The sequence below is a fragment of the Glycine soja genome, chromosome 19 (assembly GCF_004193775.1).
Source record: "Glycine soja cultivar W05 chromosome 19, ASM419377v2, whole genome shotgun sequence".
NCBI classification, from domain to species: domain Eukaryota; kingdom Viridiplantae; phylum Streptophyta; class Magnoliopsida; order Fabales; family Fabaceae; genus Glycine; species Glycine soja.
In genome coordinates, this window is record NC_041020.1 from 13,581,858 (window position 1) to 13,599,852 (window position 17,995).

Below are 17,995 nucleotides of genomic sequence, written 5' to 3' on the forward strand. Positions count from 1 at the left end.
ACAAATCGTGTTTAGTAAAGGATCTCTGAACTAAACAACACCAATGTTTCAAATGAATTTTTATTGGAGTAAAAGGATTCTTAAAACCAATGGAAGATCGCCTGAATTTTTATTTTTCACGTACTTGCACCGTCTTTCCCCCCCCCCCCCTCAATATAGCTATCTATAAAGGCTAAAAGCCCACAACATGTAGCACCTGAAAAATAGGAGAAAACAAAAAACTGAAGATAAAAAAATATCTCCAGTGTTGAGGAAAGCTTCCAACGTTAACACATAAAAAAACTGATTTGAAAAAAAATATTTACTTTATATTTTAAATTATAAAAAATATTTACCAACTTGAAGTTAGTATATAGAAAATCATCAAGTTCAAGTCTTGACCGGACAAACTAATCTCCATAAAATAATCTGAGTGACCCTCCTCACTTTGTGGCCATGGCTTCACTCACGTGCCTCCGCCCAACCCACCCTCATCTTCATCGCGGTTCAGTGCTTCTCGCCATTTCGAACCGCTGCTTCAACCATTCCTCCTTGCTGAACTGGATTCTCTCCGTAAACCCTCCTCGAACCGCTCCTCCACGCGCAATGGCCAAGCCCTGTTCCTCACCTGCCCAAGACCTAGTCGCTTCTCGTAAGTTATTCCACCGATTGAACCCTATATCGCTTTTTTCTCAAACCTCCAACCCTAATCTCTCTCTGTGTGTATTTGAAGCTGGCGATTTTGAATTTGTGCTGCCTCTGAAAATTGTGGAGTATCCGGATCCGAGATTGAGGGCCAGGAATAAGCGCATAGTTGCCTTCGATGATAGTCTGAAGAAGCTTGTCCACGAAATGTTTGATGTAATGTACAAGTAAGCTTTCTCGGTGTTGAAGTGTTATCTATATGTTTGCTTTAGTTGAGTAAAATTATGGTGAACTTTTGTTGTGCTTTTTTTTTTTAATGGAATTGAATTATTAATGAAATGTGGCATAGACTGTTTTTGTAGTAGAACACATAGTTGGTTCACCTCTCTGTTCATTTTATTGGTTCTGACTCCTAGTGAGATCGTGCCATTTATTGAATTTTTGGGTTTTAGTGCATTGTGAACATTTTGATTATCAGATTATGTAAGCTATTTTGGTTTTTGAATACGGTATAAACTTATCCAAATTAAAACTTATCCTAAACCAGAATATAAGTATATTTCAATGAATGTTTTCTTACAATACAAGAGTGGTCTTTATGTAAGCAATATCGACCATATTTAAAATTTGAGGGCATTAGGGCAGTTTGCTGATTCAAAACACTATTTTGTTTTAGGACTTTTGGCTAAAACAACCCTACAGTATAAGCTAACACAAATAAAAACTTATCATAAACCTGAATATAAGCATTTTTCAATAAATGTTTTCTTACAATACAAGAGTGGTATTTTGTAAGCAATACCAACCATATTTGAAATTTGAGGGCACTAGGGAAGTTTGCTGATTCAAAACAATGTATTTTGGTTTAGGACTTTTGGCTAAAACAACCCTACAGTAAGATCATAGAAAAGGCAGTTTGATTTAGAAGTAGGCATGCAATATATTTTAAATTATATTGAATATAAAATAAGTTATATGAATGGATGCATTAATATTATCAATATTGTAATTGAAATAACATCTTTGCAATTTACTGAAGTGTTAACAATATTGGTTGGCTTCATTTTCCACAGAACTGATGGTATTGGTCTCTCAGCACCCCAATTAGGAATTAATGTTCAACTTATGGTGTTCAATCCAGTAGGTGAGCATGGTGAAGGAGAGGAAATTGTTCTTGTAAACCCAAGAGTTAGCCAATACTCAAAGAAACTGACACTATTTAATGAAGGTTGCCTATCTTTCCCTGGAATCAATGCTGATGTAAAGGTATGAAACACACAAATCCCTTGTTAAATGTAAGGTGCATCTAAAAGATTGAAGTATCTAACCAGCCTTTTTAGCATAACCATACTTCAAGGTTTGCTAAATATTGATTGGTTTTCTTCCACCTATTTGGTTCTTGCTGAATGCATTGCATGATTCTCCCATTTTTAAGGGACTGAGTCCTATGAGGGTAGCTTCCTTAGTTATTCATATAAGGTTGTTCTCTGTATCACTGTTGTAACCAACAGATGTTTCCATTTTCAGTAGAATTCAGTACACTGAGTAACCTGCCTTCTCCTATCATATTTGTTTCTTTCTTACTTCTTGTTATAACATTTGGTCCAACATGCCTGATCAATCTTGTGGGGGGAAGTGGATGTGAGGGATCAATGTGCTGGTTGGAGAGGATATGCCAAATGTCCAATTGAATTGACGTGTTGAAAGCTCAAATTGCAAACGTGGTTGCTAAATGGGGGAGTTTCAATGCTCAATTGATTCCATGATGGAGAAGATGCTACAGCAGAACTCCATATTATAGGAAGTATGAAATGGGATTGGCAACCTGGGGATAATTCAGCTAATGAGCTTAGGCCTCAAACTGATTCAGAGTTTGATTTAACCTATGAAGCACAAATATGACAGCTGAAGGAGGTATCAGGTGTCCGACACTAACATGTGACAGACAAGTGTTTGACACGTTTTTGCAGTGATAATTTTTTTTCCTGCTTTGATTCGGTGACAGCAGGTACATTTAGCTTGGCATACACTGGACACATTTTTTTTTTATTTTATCAAAAAATTAAAAAAATCAACCTAAAGATTAAATTATAACAACAATCAAGTTTTCTTTTTAAAAGTTAACCTACTTTGGTAAACCTAATTTGGACACACATCTTTTGATTTTCTCCTGTTCATGCTTGTCCCTTTTGCAAGTTCCCGCACTTGTCCGTTCACGTTCTCCAATACGTTGACATCACTGGTTCTCATCCATTTGTCGGCATCTCCGGTTCGCGTTCGTTTGTCTTGCTTCTCTGGTTTGCACTCCTTTTGTCTTGTGTCTCTAGTTCGCAGTTTTCTCAATGCTTTGTTTTTTTGTTTCTTTTTTGTTTTTGTTTTTGATTTCTATTATTTTCTGAATTCGCATATCTCTGTTTACTTTGTTTTTTTCTTTGGTTGTTTTTAATTTTCTAGAATTCATTAATTCTATGAGGCCTTAGGTTTTATTATCCTTAAATTCATTATGCATTTGAGGAGAATATGTTTGTTAAAATATCACTGGAGGAACTTGGGAGTTGAGACTAAGTGGTTTCTATAACAGTGAAAATGAAAATTACAAGTTTCTCTACTATTCTTTATTCTATATTTTGTATCATGTTTCTTTATTTATGTTTTTTAGATATTGGCTATAGTTTTCCAGTTTTGTAATTTTCTGATATTAACAAATTTTTTTATAGTATTAAATTAAGTTCTAAAAGACATTCATATGAAATTATTATAGAGATAAGTACTTCTGATCAAGCTAAAGAACAAGTTGATGGCACCATAACTCTATGGAATTATGTAACAAAATTAAGACGGATTGCAGTTAAAATTTTGAAATCAAATGCAATATATGTGAAGTAAATTTTATTATGTCTTACACTAGAGTAAAGACACACATGTTAAAAACGATAAGAAGTGGAATTAGAGTTTGTCAAAAGATAGCTCCTTCAAGACATGCATAGTTTATAAAGATGGACAATGAGGCTACATTGAGAGTAGAGAAGTCAAAGACAAAGTCTGTCCCTTTACCTTTAGTGTTTAATGAATGTCAAGAGACAAACATTGATGTTGATCCAATACTTCAAAAGATGCTACTTAGGCAACCATGTCAATTTTCATGTTGTGAAAGAAATTGGAGCACATACTCTTTCATTCATTCTATATAAAAAGAAATAAGATGACACCTCATAGGTCATAGGACAAAGGACCTAACATTTGTTACTTCATAGAAATCTCTGTCTCCTTTCAAGAAATTCCCCACAATGCCATTAAGAGGAAACTAAATTGTGGGCCATTGCAAGAGATGAATTTGGGTCACTTGATGAAATGAAATTCTTGAAGTTGTTCATTTATCTCTTGATGAACTAAGAACTTAGCAAGTTTTTTTTTTTTTTTAGTGAGAGACTCTTTATTAAAGAACTTAGCAAGTTGTTTTTTTAGATTCTTTGCATTGTTGAATATAATGCCTCTTAGTACCTTATTTTTGTAAGGCTTATTATCATATGAAAATTATAAAGCTTAACAACTTGTTTTAAGAGAAATCTAAAAATTTAAGAAAATAACTTGCTAGGTCTTTAATAAAAAATCACAAAAAAAAAAATAAATACTAAGAGGTTATCAATAAAAGAAAAAATCCAAAAAAAATAACTTGCTAATATTAATCTAAGTCCTTCCACTTCCTTCTTGGTCATCTTCATTGAAAAACACAACTTCTAATTCTGGTTCATCAAGAGATAAATTAGCAACTTCAACAATTCCATTCTCATCACGTGATCCAAATTCATCTTTTGTAATGTCCTACATTTTAGTTTTCTTATCGTGGGGAACTTCTTGAAAGGAGATGAAGACTGCTATGAACAAATACTAGATCCTCTGCCCTGTGAGGTGTCATCTTATTTCTTTTTATAAAATGAATGAAAGAGTATGTGCTTCAATTTCTTTCACAACGTAAAGATGAACATGGGGCATGTATGTTTGTCTCTTGGCTTTCATTAGACACCGGAGGTAAAGGGACAAATTCTGTCTAACTTCTCTATTTTCAACGTAGCCTCATTGTCCATGTCTTTGACTTCTCTATTTTCAATTTAGCCTTGTGTCCATCTTTTTAAACTCTACAAGTCTTGAAGGAGTTATCTTTTGACTAACTCTAACTTCTATTCCTGTCTTTTTTAACATGTGTGCCTGTTCCTTTACTCTAGTGTGTAAGACCCATTAAAATTTACTTCACACATATTATCTTTGATTTCAAAATTTCCACTACCAAGAACTCTTAATATTGTAACATAATTCCATAGAGGTTTGTTGTCATCTTGTTCTTTAGCATGAGCAGAAGTGTTCATCTCTGCAATAATTTCATATAAATGTAATTTAGAGTTTACCAAAATTCTTATGTGAAAGGGTTTTATGCCTAGAATTCTTAATTTTGTAACATTATTCCAAAAGGTTTTTATGGGAAAGGTTTTCCAAAATAGATTAACTTTAAATAGGAAATTTGATTATTGTTATAAGTTAATCTTTAAGCTGATTTTTTAAATTTTTCATAAAAAAAAAACAAGGGGTGTGCCTGGTGCGTGTCAAGCTAAATGGGCCATGTCGAAGCTGGAAAACAAAATTTGGACACTGCAAAAATGTGTTTGTTGCGTGTCGGTGTTGAGGCCGTGTCGGACACCTAACCACCTCTGTCAGCCACTGTGTCCAGGCTTCATAGGTTTGCAATATTTTAATATTATTTTTATTATTTATGCTATCTTTATGGGTTTTGTAGGATGTGACAATCTGTCTTACATTCCCATGACCAGCAATTTTTACTCCTCTTCCTAATTTTCATTTAAGTAGAATCTTAATGTTTGACTACTTTTTTCAAACACTAAGGTAGAAGGAAGAAAGAAGAAACTCTGTATTCTGCAAGAAACAAATATTTAGCAGAACCGCACTCTTCTAAGGAATTGTTACATTGGTTATACTTGAGTGTTTATCGTGATGAGCTTCAATGGAAATGTGTTGGACAATGCTTGGTTTTCCCTTTTACCAATGTTGTGAGCTCAACTTTATTATTATGTTTTAGTATACCCAAAAGTTATGACTTCTGTGTATGTAGCTAAAGTTTTTCTTTATTGTTGCTTTCAACATGTGCTCAACTGCAGGAACATCGCCCTCTTGTCATTTGTTTCATAATTATTTACTCCTTTACTTAATTATGTGTCTCCCATTGTTGTTCAGCGACCAGAATCTGTGAAGATTGATGCACGTGATATCAATGGAACAAGGTTTTCAGTCAACTTGTCTGACCTTCCTGCACGAATATTCCAGCATGAATTTGACCATCTACAAGTATGTTTTTCGACTTGGATAACTAAAGCAACTAGTATTTTAGTCTGTGCATAATACAGAATAAACATTTATTTCTATATATTTAAATTCATAATAAATAAACATTTTATGAATATATTGTAATTAAAATTCATAAGAAATAAATATTTTTTGATACAAATTATATTTTAGATTTTTAAAATTTTTTACAAGGTTATTTTTAACTATTGACAATTTCTTTTTATAAAAAAAGTAACATTAAAATTCAATTTAGAGATAGAGATAAAAGATGGTAGATTGAAAGAGAGACAATTAAGCATGTCAAATATATAAATAAAGATAAAGGATGATACTTTGAGATGATTGAGACTTGACAGAGAATATTTTTGCTAGTTGCATGAGTAGTGTGAGAAATGCTTCTGGTGCTAGCGGTCCTACCTCAAACGGAGGTGGTCGTTGTTGGGACAATCAGATCGATGGTGACCTTTTTGTACAGCGGAAATGATTTTATCAGGCCCACAGGATGTGAGCTTCTGATAAAAAGATAATCAGAAAAAGATTTTCCCACTCTTAAATTTCAAAATTTGCTGATATCCATTGGGAATTGATTCCTCCCAAATGGGAGTCGATTCCTTGTGAGAAATCTTTGCTAAAAAATGGATTCCTTTATTTATTAATTGATTCCTTTGCGTTGGAATTGATTCCAGCGATGTGGAAATTGATTCCTTTTCCCTCATTTAGTTTTTTCGAAATTTCTTTTTGAAAAACCTTGTGCTCATATTTTAAACATCAAAATCAGTGTTTACTTATTAAATTTTTACCTTTAGAAAACCTGATTTTAAATTTATTCAGTCAGCTTGATCTCTCAAGTCAGGCTCAGCTAGAACTATAAAGTGTAACATAAAATGCCCAAGTCTCTGACTCTTGTCTAATTTTCTTGTCGTTTGCTTTTTCTTCATCAAAACCTTTAGAACCTAGGGAGCAAGAGGTCTTGTTCAATATGTACTATTAAGAGTGTGCTTGTTCAAGATTTTTTCCTTAAAAAGATCACATTTGAAATATGCTAACTTGTTTGGGTAAGCATTTAAGGAAATCAGAATATAAAAAATATATATTTTAGGATTTAGGAATCTATAATGATAGGTTTTGAAAAAATGTCTAAAAACATTCACATTTTTGAACATTAAATCACTTTTTTCCCCTAAAAAGCTTAAAAAATGTGCCCTAAACTACATAGTATATTTTCATGTATAAATGAGACCTGAGGTGTACAGTGATACTCATTAAAAAAAAAAGGGTTCTCACTCTACATGTGTGACACTTGTGGTGTTACTGAACCTGTTATAAGCCTAAATTATTACTGTAAATACACATTTGGGGTTCACCAAGTGCATCCCATTAGTCATCAACCTTCTCTCCCTTCTCTTCTATGGATTTCTTCACTTGATTGTATGGCTAAGTTTGTTCATATCCAAACTTTTGAAACTAATTTCATGTTACGATCTGATGGTAATTGCCCATATGCTTATGTATAATTGTTGTGTCTGCAGGGAATTCTTTTCTTTGAGAGAATGACTGAAGAAGTTCTTGATAGTATTTGTGGACAGTTACAGGTTAGAAAAAGCTCTCGCTGTTTTGTCCCTCTGTCACTTATGTACTTCCCTTGACTTGAGAAATACATCACGAGGAAAACATTTATTTCATCACATAAATTAGCTAGGTGGAGTTGGTATGAGGTTTACAGTTATGTTATGTCATGCACTTACTAAATGGTGGAGGTGACTGAGCTTCAGTAATCAAAACTAAAAATCTAATTTCTACTTGGGGTACTGTTTTACCTTTTTTTATTTTTGCTTCAATAACTTTTTGGTCTCTGTGGTCAAATAACAGTGTTAAATGATGACATTGAGAGTTCATTGACTTGTCACGTCATCAAGGAGTCTAATAGGGCAGTCATGTGTAATTATTTTTTAGTAAACTCTGTAAATCTTCATCTGATCAAAATAATTGATGTTGTCGGACTGCGGTGCCAAACTCCGTTGTGATGTAGCTAGTCAATGCTGTTACGTCATCAATTATCACTATTACTTGACAACAGAGACTAAAATAAAAAGATTAAATCTTTAAAAGACTTGAACAAAAACAAGAAATTTTAATGGACTAAAATAAAAAACACCCTATTTGACAGGGACCCAAAGTTTATTTAACCTTTTATTTTTCATTTTAGAAAAAGCTTCATGGTAGAGGGTGAGTCTTGGCAAAACTGTTAGGCTACTACCTTGTGACCTGGACGTCACAGGTTCAAATCTTGGAAATAGGACTCTACTTGACTGCATGCATCTACCCTCCCTAGACCCCACTAGGTGGGTGTTAGCCGTTGATACGGTACCGTAGGAAGAATAAGATGAGAAGGAGTGACCGTTAGGTTGTTGGGAGTTAGTTAGACTCTGTCAGTTGTCAACGTCAATAGCTTGCAGGTTAGTTAGTAGTTTTGAATATATAGCTCCTTTCTTGAGAAGGAGGGGGAAAAAGGGAGGAATTGATTGTATTGAGAGAACCTGAGAAGTGTCTCAGTGTTGTAAGGGAAGAGAGTGCTCTTCCTTGCGTAAAGAAGAACTATCAATAACAGTGAATCCTTTATCTCTGCGTGTACTGTCTTGTGTTGGTTCTTGTGTGCGTCTGCTCTACCTCTAGTTGCAGTTAGTAAAGTAGAGAAGATTCCTAACAACTGGTCCGATTTGTCGAAGAAAGAATCTTGGATCGTGACTAGGCTTGATTCATTGCGCTGGAATCTTCGGCTGCAGCATTGAAAATAACAACCATCGAATTGAATGCGACGTCCACTGAGTTGCAGAAATCGTCCAAAAAACAAATTGAGGTGATTGCGAAGGTGTCAAAACAGTGTGACGACATTAAAGATTTGCGCAAGATGATGAAGATGCTCATGGAACAGAAAGACATCATGTATAATGATGCCAATAATGCATCTACGGAACAGAATAGTGGGTTGGAGGATGAGGAGTCCGCGACGGAATCAGAGCCTTTATCAACATCAGAGGATGAAGCGAGTGAGTCTGAGACGGATTCAATACTGAATTCGTCACGCCATTATTGGGCGAAAGGGGTGAAAATGCCAATGTTTGAAGGGGAGAATCCATTAGGTTGGATCACGTGTGCGGAGAATTTTTTTGCCGTGCAACATGTCCAACAGAGCACAAAAGTGAGATTGATCTTTATCACCATGGAGGGAAATGCCTTGCACTGGTTCCAGTATTGGAGGCATAAGACGAAGCGGAAAAGTTGGTCTATTTTCAAGGCAGTGCTGATTAAAGTGCTATGGCGGTACCAGAAGGGAGATATTTATGAATGTTTGGCAACGTTGAGCTAAACGGGGACTGTGACTGAATTCTTTCAGTAATTCGAGGTGCTGGTGGCTCAAGTCTTGGGTACAAAGGAAGCTCAATTGAGAGGATATTTTTTGGCGGGACTTTGCTAGGAGATAAGCACAAAAATTCGTCCCCACAAACCGAAGGATCTGTCAAGTGCCATGGAGTTGGTGGCTGATTTCAAGGAAGCTGAAAAAGAAGGGAATCCAGTGGTTGAGTTGCGTAGTCGTGGGTTTCATTTTCAACACAAGGGAGGAATGTGGATACATAGTGTTGGAGGATCCGTAACGAACACCTTTCACAACACCCAACGTCAGAATCGAACTCTAAGAGGGGATGTGCGTAGCTCTTCGAACGTAATGGCTGCAAATCAGAGTGAGTCTATGAGCTCGGGATCGCAGAATAGAGGAGTCCGAAACTTGCCCTACCAGGAGTACCTTCGCTGCTGCGAAGCAAAACTTTGTTATCATTGTGGAGGACCATTTGTTGCTGGTCACAAGTGCCTTGAAAAAAACCTCAGGTTGCTTATTTTGGCAGAGGATGAATGGATTAATAATGAAGGGGAGATTATAAGATTGGAAGGGGAGCTTGAGAATACAGTTGACAATACAGGAGAAACAGAGGTGGAGTATCAATGGATGGACTTATTCGTTTGCTCAGCCGGTGGATTTACTCAACCACAAACAATGAAATTGGAAGGGTTGATTCAGGGTAAAAGAGTGTTGATTTTGATTGATAGTGGTGCTTGCCACAACTTTATTTCTCAAGAATTAGTGCAGCAACTGGGTTTGAAAGTGACTCCTACTCAAACCGATGGAGTGAGATTGGGTGATGGAAACAGGAAAAATGCTCAAGGCTGTTGTGAGCAGATGGAGGTTCAGCCGGGACAAATGACCATAACAAAGAAATTCTTTCTATTTGATTTGTGTGGTGTAGATGTCATATTGGGGTAGCGTGGCTGGAAAAGTTGGGAGATGTCAAGTTAAATTGGAAATCTTTGACCATGGAGTTCAAACAGCAAGGGAAGTTGGTGAAAATTCAAGGTGATCCTAAACTGCTAAGAACTAAAGTGTCTCTGCAATCGATTTGCAAACATACAGATGTTGAATTGGCCATGTTTCTATGGGTACTGGATACTGCGGATACACAAGAAACAGTGGATACTGCGGATACACAAGAAACAGTGCAATATGGAGGTTCTATTGTAGAACGAAAAACAAGTGCAAGGGGTACTGGATGGATTTCCTAGTGTACTTGCTGAAAGGAAAGGACTACCTCCACCTTAGGCAGTCGATCATGCCATCCCTATCAGAACAGGAACTGATCCAATCAATGTCAGGCCTTATAGATACCCTTATCTACAGAAAAATGAAATTGAAAAGCAAGTCAGTGGGATGCTTGAGGCTGGAATTATAAGAACTAACAACAGTCCTTACTCGAGCCCTATGATTTTGGTTAAAAAGAAAGATGGAAGTTGGCGATTTTGCACCGACTACAGGGCTTTAAATAAGGTGACTATCCCTGACAAGTTTCCCATTCTTGTCATTGAGGAGTTACTAGATGAACTAAAGGGAGCTCGGTACTTTGCCAAGATTGATTTGAAGGCGGGTTACCATCGAATACGCATGAAACTAGAAGACATTCACAAGACAGCGTTCAGAACTCACCAAGGGCACTATGAGTATGTAGCCATGCCTTTTGGCTTGTCAAATGCGCTAGCTACCTTCCAGTGTGCAATGAACTCTACACTACAACCATTTCTTAGGAAATTCGTTTTGGTTTTCTTTGATGACATATTGATATATAGAGCATCATGGGAAGATCATTTGCAACATTTGAGGACTGTTTTTGGCAACACTGGTTCAGCATGAGTTTACTGCCAACCTAAAGAGGTGTAATTTTGGGCAGCAAGAAATTGAATATCTAGGTCACATTATTTCTACAAAGGGATTGGCTATGGATACAAGGAAAATTGAGGCAGTGCTTCAATGGCCGTTACCCAAATCAGTCAAGAGTTTGAGAGGATTTTTAGGGTTGGCGGGGTATTACAGAAGATTCATTGAAGGATATGGAAAGATTGCTAGGCCTCTTACCAACTTGCTGTAGAAGGGGAATTTTATTTGGACTAAGGAAAACTCAGAATCTTTCTGCCAATTAAAGCAAGCGTTAACTACAGCTCCGGTGCTAGCAATGCCAGACTTTTCTCAACCTTATGCCATTGAGTGTGATGCTTCAGGCAAGGGGATAGGAGCTGTTTTGTCTCAGCAGAAGAGAATCATTGCTTATTTCAGCAAACCTTTATCAGAAGCATCCTTGAATAAATCGGTGTATGAGAAAGAATTGATGACTTTGGTGTTAGCCATCCAGCATTGGCAGGTTTACCTGGTGGGAAGAAAATTTCTGGTGTATACTGATAAAAAAGTCTCAAATACTTGTTGGATCAGAGGATTATGACTCAGACTCAACAAAATTGGCTTGCTAAATTGTTGGGATATGAATTCGAAATCATCTACAAAGCTGGTGCAATGAATTAAGTAGCTGATGCTCTGTCTAGGAAGGAAAATGATAAAGAAATACAGGCCTTATCCAAACCTTATTGGCAAGATATCTCTGAGATTGACCAAGAAGTATTTGCAGATCTTGTTTTGGGGAAGATAGAAGATTTGAAGGTGGATCTAGATTCACATGGCAAATACACCCTAGAGAATGCCAGATTATACTTTATAGGCATGTTGGTACTGCCTACCAATTCAAGCTGGATCCCTCAGCTATTCAAGGAATTTCACTCTTCTTTGGCAGGAGGCCACTTACGGGTGTATAGGACTTATATTAAGCTAGCAGAATCCCTCCATTGGAAAGGAATGCTAAAAACTGTTACAGACTTAGTGGCAGCATGCCATATTTGCCAAAGAAGTAAGTACCTCACTTCTTCACCAACCGGTTTATTACAACCATTGCCAATCCCCAATGCTGTGGGAAGATATTAGCCTAGACTTTATTGTGGGATTACCTAAATCTAAGGGGCATGATGCTATTCTTGTGGTGGTGGATAGGCTAAGTAAATATGGTCATTTCTTACTATTGAAGCATCCATATACTGCTAGGAGTGTGGTGGATATCTTTACTAAGGAAGTAATAAGGCAGCTTGGAATTCCTTCTTCAATAGTGAGTGACAGGGATGCTTTGAGTAATATCTAGCAGGAGTTATTCAAAAAACAAGGAACAACTTTGAAAATAAGTATTGCTTATCACCCTCGGTCAAATGGCCAAACTAAGGTACTAAACATAACCATGGAGAGATATTTGAGATGTGTGCAAAGCAATCCAAATCTTGGGTTGAGTTTATCCCGTGGGCAGAATAGTGGTATAATACATATTACCAGGGAGCTGCCAGGTGTACCCCATTTGAAATAGGTTATGGTCGACCATCCCCATCTTTGGCAAGGTTCATTGTAGGGGAAGTCCTAGTTGAGGCAGTGGCTTAGGATCTTATAGAAAGAGATGAAGCACTTAATCAGTTGAAGTTTCATCTAAACAGAGCCCAAAATCACATGACAAAGTATGCCAATAATCATCGCCTACCTTCAAAGATTAAGGAGGGGGATTGGGTGTATCTCAAGATAAGGCTGCATTGACAAGCTTCAATGCCTACAAGATTAAATCCTAAGCTATCAGCCAGATACTATGGCCCTTATCGGGTAGTTAAAAAAATTGGAGCAGTGGCATTGCAGTTGCAATTACCCGACGCTGCTCGAATCCACCCTGTTTTTGACATTTCCGAATTGAAACTTGCAGTGGGAGAACATCAGATTGAGGCAGAATTGCCAAAGGAACTACAAGCTGAAGAACAAGGGATACAACCGGAACAAGTACTGGTAACAAGAATGTTTGGTCCAGCAGGAGCAGAAATTCCACAAGTATTCATCAAGTGGAAAGGACGACATGCTGAAGGAGCAACCTGGGAGGACAGATCAAATATGATGCAACAATTCCCTGCTTTCAACCTTGAGGACAAGGTTCTTTTCCAGAGGGGTATTGTTAGGCAAGAGGAATCATTTACTGTAGCTAAGTTGTTGCTACGGTACAGTAGGAAGAATAAGATGAGAAGGAGTGATAGTTGGGTTCTGGCAGGTTAGTTAGTAGTTTTGAATATATAGCAGCTTTCTTGAGAAGGAGGGGGAAAATGGGAGAAATTGATTGTATTGAGAGAACCTGAGAAGTGTCTCAGTGTTGTAAGGGAAGAGAGTGCTCTTTCTTGTGTAAAGAGAGAAAGAACTATCAATAACAGTGAATCTTTTATCTCTGCGTGTACTGTCTTGTGTTGGTTCTTGTGTGCGTCTGCACTAGGCTTATCTTTTTTTGAAAAGCATTGGGGCAAATTCTTGTTCGTTACAAAAGTTTATTGTCATAAATTAGGAATAAATATTGCACTTGGAACTTGGAAGAACAGTGTTGCTTAATTTTCCATGTTTGCAATTTCCTTAGTGCATACACAAATGCAAAGGAGCATAATCATCTAGAATCTAGATGACATGAAAAGGAAAAATTGTGTTTTGTTGTTTCCCTTAATAAATGGAGAAATTCATTAAGACAACATATATATAATATATAAACCCTAAGATGTGAGCTTTGAAATTGCCATCTCAACAGCTGCATAAGCAAATTTTTAACATTTCTACCACATTTGTTAAGTGTACTTTTCAACTTCTATCTAAGTTTAGTCCTTTATTTTTATCTTTTCTCAATTTGTTCCTTTATCTCTTCTTTTAGTTTCTATTTGGTCCTTTGGTTTTAGTGAAGTAAAAAATTTCCATAATTAACAAAAATTGCCAAAGTTGACCAAAATCACCTCTTTTTTAATGATCAAAAACTGTATCGACAACAAGGACCAAATTGAATAAATAAAAAGAGATAAAGATCCGGCTAGAGAAAAAAGGATATAGGACTAGACTAGGAATTTAGATAAAGACAAGGGATAAAGAAAATAATTTAGCTTAACTTAATCTTATATTTTCACTCCTTTGCATTCATTGTCTTTTAATTATCCTTTCTAAACTGTCCAATGCCTAAATATAATTTATTTTCGAATTTTGAGGAGTAAAGCATGTACAATATTAAAGAAAATAAGTTTATTATTGGATTCCACAAATTATGAGTAACCAAATGTTTTTTCAAACTACTAATTATGTATATCTCTATACACACATAAAACCTGATTCATATTTATGATATTACCTTATGGACTCTTTGAAACTTGGAAGAGCTTATTTGGGTTCGTGGAAGTGACTTATACCTTTCTATAAATTACTTTTGAGTTTATTTCAATAAACTTATTGGAAAAGCGTATCAAAATAAACTCTTTTTAGCTTATTTTGGTAAGCTTCTCAGCCAAGCCAATGAATAAGGACTCATTTGATAAGAAGTTACTGAGTAGGTGTTTAATTATGTTTAAATAAACTCACCCTTAGTTATTTTTTGATTAAATATATTTTTTCATTAGTCATTTATATTTTAATCTATATACAAAATCTTTCATTACTTTCTTTTTTTCATAAAAAAATATTATATTTTTTTCAAAAATTAACCCATGTATATAACATCCAGGAAGCATAGCTACTCAATGCCTCAACATATTTGAAAGAGAAACTCTAAAGTTTGCGAGTTTTCACCAATCAGGAGCAAAATATGTAATCTTATGACTTATCCTAAAGATGCTGCTCATCCAAAGAAATCTCCTTAATGATGCAAGAATTATACTCCAGCCAGATGCACCAAAGTATGGCTGAATTGCACACATTGCAACAAAAAGTTGGCTTCATTCCTTCAACCAAAACCAGTAGAGCAACACAACCAAAAACTGCTCCAAATATAATACCTATGGCAAACACAACACTCTCCGAAAATGCCAAGGAAAGCATTGTTCGAATAAACAGTTACCTGAACAGACTAGGATCTGATTCTGAGCTCAATTGTTGGATCAAACAGATGATACCTGTATTTTTGGAGGACAAAAATTGGTGTTTACTCAAAACTTATATTGCTGTAAGAGTGACAAACATTAATTGAAGACAATTTATCACATTTCTAATTGTTTATTTCATCCGTTGGACAAAATGGAGATCTATCATGCCTACATTGAGTACACAGGAATTGAATTCTGGAGAAAGAATGTTAATAAACGTTCTGTTAAAATTATTACAGGCCCTAGAAACAAAGTATGAGGGAATGACTGGACTCCCAAGCCCTGAAAAGATAGAAAACCGCAGGAGGAGAAAGGTCGCTGTTGGTTTTGGGAAACGATGATCTTCAAGGTCTTTGTGATGATAAATTTTATTTTTTTTCCATTCTCATTGATATTTAGTATTTACATTGAATTGAAAATTTTTTCTTGCTTAATTTACAGGTCAATATTAGGCATAATACTGAATGCACACTTACCAGACATTTCTAGTTTGAACTTCATAAAATGATGAAGCATAGATTACAGGTACTTCATATGGTTGGTTATGCTGGAGATGTATCATTTATATAATTATATGTATATAGAAAATGAGCTAGTGACTCTGATTATCATTATACTTATCGAGTTTTCTCTGGGTGGACTTCCTTGTCTAGGTTCAATTGTTTATGAATGGTCATTGGAAGACATCTCTATTGTATCAATGCTATTGTCAGTTGTTCATGTTGCCCTGAAGGGAACAACTGTCTTGAAGGGCTATTTCCTACGTATTTATTTATTTATTGCTTTCTATTGTTTTAATTCTAGTTCTAAACATTTAGCTCTAGTTGTAGGCATTTACTATGTATTATTTTAGGATTTATTACTTGAAAACAGCTGATAGAATGGAGGAAAACCTTTCTTTATATGGCTCTCCCAATATCCCGAAAGCAATAATTGTTTGTAATATAAGGGGAAATTACACTGTAATAACTTGACAAGTCTTGAATGATTCTCATTTGAATCTTGATCTCATAAACTTGAATGAAAGTTCACAAATGTTGCACTTGATCTCATAAATTTCCACTTCCAAACATTTTTCTTGTTTTTGAAACATATTTCTATAGAAGTCTAGTTTCATCCTCTTGTTCTATAGCTTGATTAGTAGCATCATTGACCTGTACAATAAAACCAAAGCAAATAGATATAATAAGAAATAATAATATATAATATATGCAACTACAAGATATTAAAAATGTTGAAAAGTATGTAACTACAATATATAGTATAATTATAACACATTGGTATAAAAGGTAAGGTTGTAATTTATGAAGTATAAACTAGTTTTATTGACATACATGACTCATCTATACTCTAAAATCAAAACTATAATCTTATGTATACTTTCACAATTCCAATATGTCCATTCCTCATATTACGTAGGAAAATAGTCAAAAAATCAAATATTGTAGTATATCATGGTCAGAAACCATACAATCAGTATCCTAGCAGTGTAGTGAAAGAAAGGGCAAGTAAATTTGAAACAGAGCACAAGCCATCAAACCAGCTACACCAACACAACTTTTCTCCCCATCACAAAAAAAAAGCTTGAAAATTTATCAAAACCCCAAGTCCCCAACTCACATGAGTAGAACCCTAATGACTTAATCGCAATAAAAAAGGGAAGGAACTCCAAGTAGTAAGAAACCCAACAGTGAAAACAGGAGAAACATCACAAAAATAGGGGAAGGAAGTGAAAAAAAACCATGATTTGGACTTTTTGGTGTGAGTGTGACAATGGTGTCGGTGTGGGTGAGTCTAACGGTGTGGTCTGATGCGAGGTTGTTGATGACGAGGTTTAGGTTGTGAGTTGTGACGAAGATGTTGTGTCCATGGCTGGGCCGTGTCCTGCGTGTTGTGTTGTTGTCATTGGGTCGTGTCTGATATGTGTCTAGCTCAAAATAACAAAAAAAAGGGGACACTTCTTTGTTGCATTGGACACCATGTTGGAACCGTGTTTGTGTCAGAGATGCGTCGAACACCTCGGCATGCCACTCCATTGTTGTGTCCGTGCTTCTTAGATCTTTGCATGTGTGCATGGGGCTTCTTGTGCAATAACGTGCATTTGTGATTTTTTTATTTGCATTTTATTTTTAAGGTGCACTTGTGTACCTTAATGTCTCTAAACTCATTGTGATTTCTTACATTCAATGTTTTCAAGTGAGTTCTTGAGGTCACTTGTCCCAGACCTTTATTCTACATTGCTTGCTATGTTAGGAAGCATGGATGCACTGAGTTACTTTTTGTAAGAAGTAACCTTGATATTTTAACAACTTATTTAGAATGAACCATCAAAACTATAGTGTATCTTTAACAACTTATTTAACCTTGCTTTTTTGTCCATGGTGCATGAATTTAATTCTAGTTATTTTTTTTATCAATCTACTTTTTTCCCCACAATTTTATGGGATATGAAATTATTGGTAATGTGTATGATAATACCTGACAGCTTGCGGTGGTTGAGGATAGGGGTGATGAAAAAATTGATACCTGATCCAAATTCAACTTAACCAAGAAAAAATGTTCTTTAATTGGTTTACAACAAGTACACAAGTTGAGCGGTTTCAGAAGAAACATATAATGGGTTTCTATGTTGGGTGCATATTTATTTTCTTGTTTTCATTGATGCCTAAATTAACCCTGACTCGTGCAT

At 35.7% G+C, this 17,995-nt stretch overlaps 1 protein-coding gene and 1 long non-coding RNA gene across 4 annotated transcripts; both read left to right on the plus strand.

Moving 5' to 3' along the window:
- Positions 1 to 368: 368 nt before the first annotated feature.
- Positions 369 to 16,353, plus strand: LOC114400260 (peptide deformylase 1B, chloroplastic-like). 3 transcript variants are annotated; one of them, XR_003663917.1, is made up of 9 exons: positions 369 to 631; positions 713 to 851; positions 1,698 to 1,890; positions 5,869 to 5,979; positions 7,509 to 7,571; positions 14,949 to 15,386; positions 15,546 to 15,655; positions 15,748 to 15,831; positions 15,960 to 16,353. XR_003663917.1 is itself a non-coding variant. In XM_028362614.1 (7 exons), the coding sequence occupies exons 1-6, from the start codon at positions 436 to 438 to the stop codon at positions 15,645 to 15,647; spliced, it is 804 nt and encodes a 267-aa protein (XP_028218415.1). In that variant the 5' UTR covers positions 370 to 435; the 3' UTR covers positions 15,648 to 15,655; positions 15,748 to 16,353. The 3 variants fall into 3 exon arrangements, 1 of the variants encoding a protein (XP_028218415.1); XR_003663916.1 differs by lacking the exon at positions 14,949 to 15,386 and having other exon boundaries at positions 370 to 631; XM_028362614.1 differs by lacking the exon at positions 14,949 to 15,386 and having other exon boundaries at positions 370 to 631; positions 15,748 to 16,353.
- LOC114400261 lies at positions 1,926 to 5,862 on the plus strand. The gene is made up of 4 exons (XR_003663918.1): positions 1,926 to 2,632; positions 2,821 to 2,921; positions 5,205 to 5,356; positions 5,521 to 5,862. It is a non-coding gene; the product is annotated as an uncharacterized LOC114400261 (long non-coding RNA).
- Positions 16,354 to 17,995: the final 1,642 nt, after the last annotated feature.

Bases quoted from the DNA above. Each gene is read 5' to 3' on its own strand.
- LOC114400260 (XM_028362614.1), top strand. From the start codon at position 436: ATGGCTTCACTCACGTGCCTCCGCCCAACCCACCCTCATCTTCATCGC. The intron at 852-1,697 runs GTAAGCTTTCTC...CATTTTCCACAG, and splicing joins ATGTTTGATGTAATGTACAA to AACTGATGGTATTGGTCTCT. The intron at 7,572-15,545 runs GTTAGAAAAAGC...AAATTATTACAG, and splicing joins GTATTTGTGGACAGTTACAG to GCCCTAGAAACAAAGTATGA.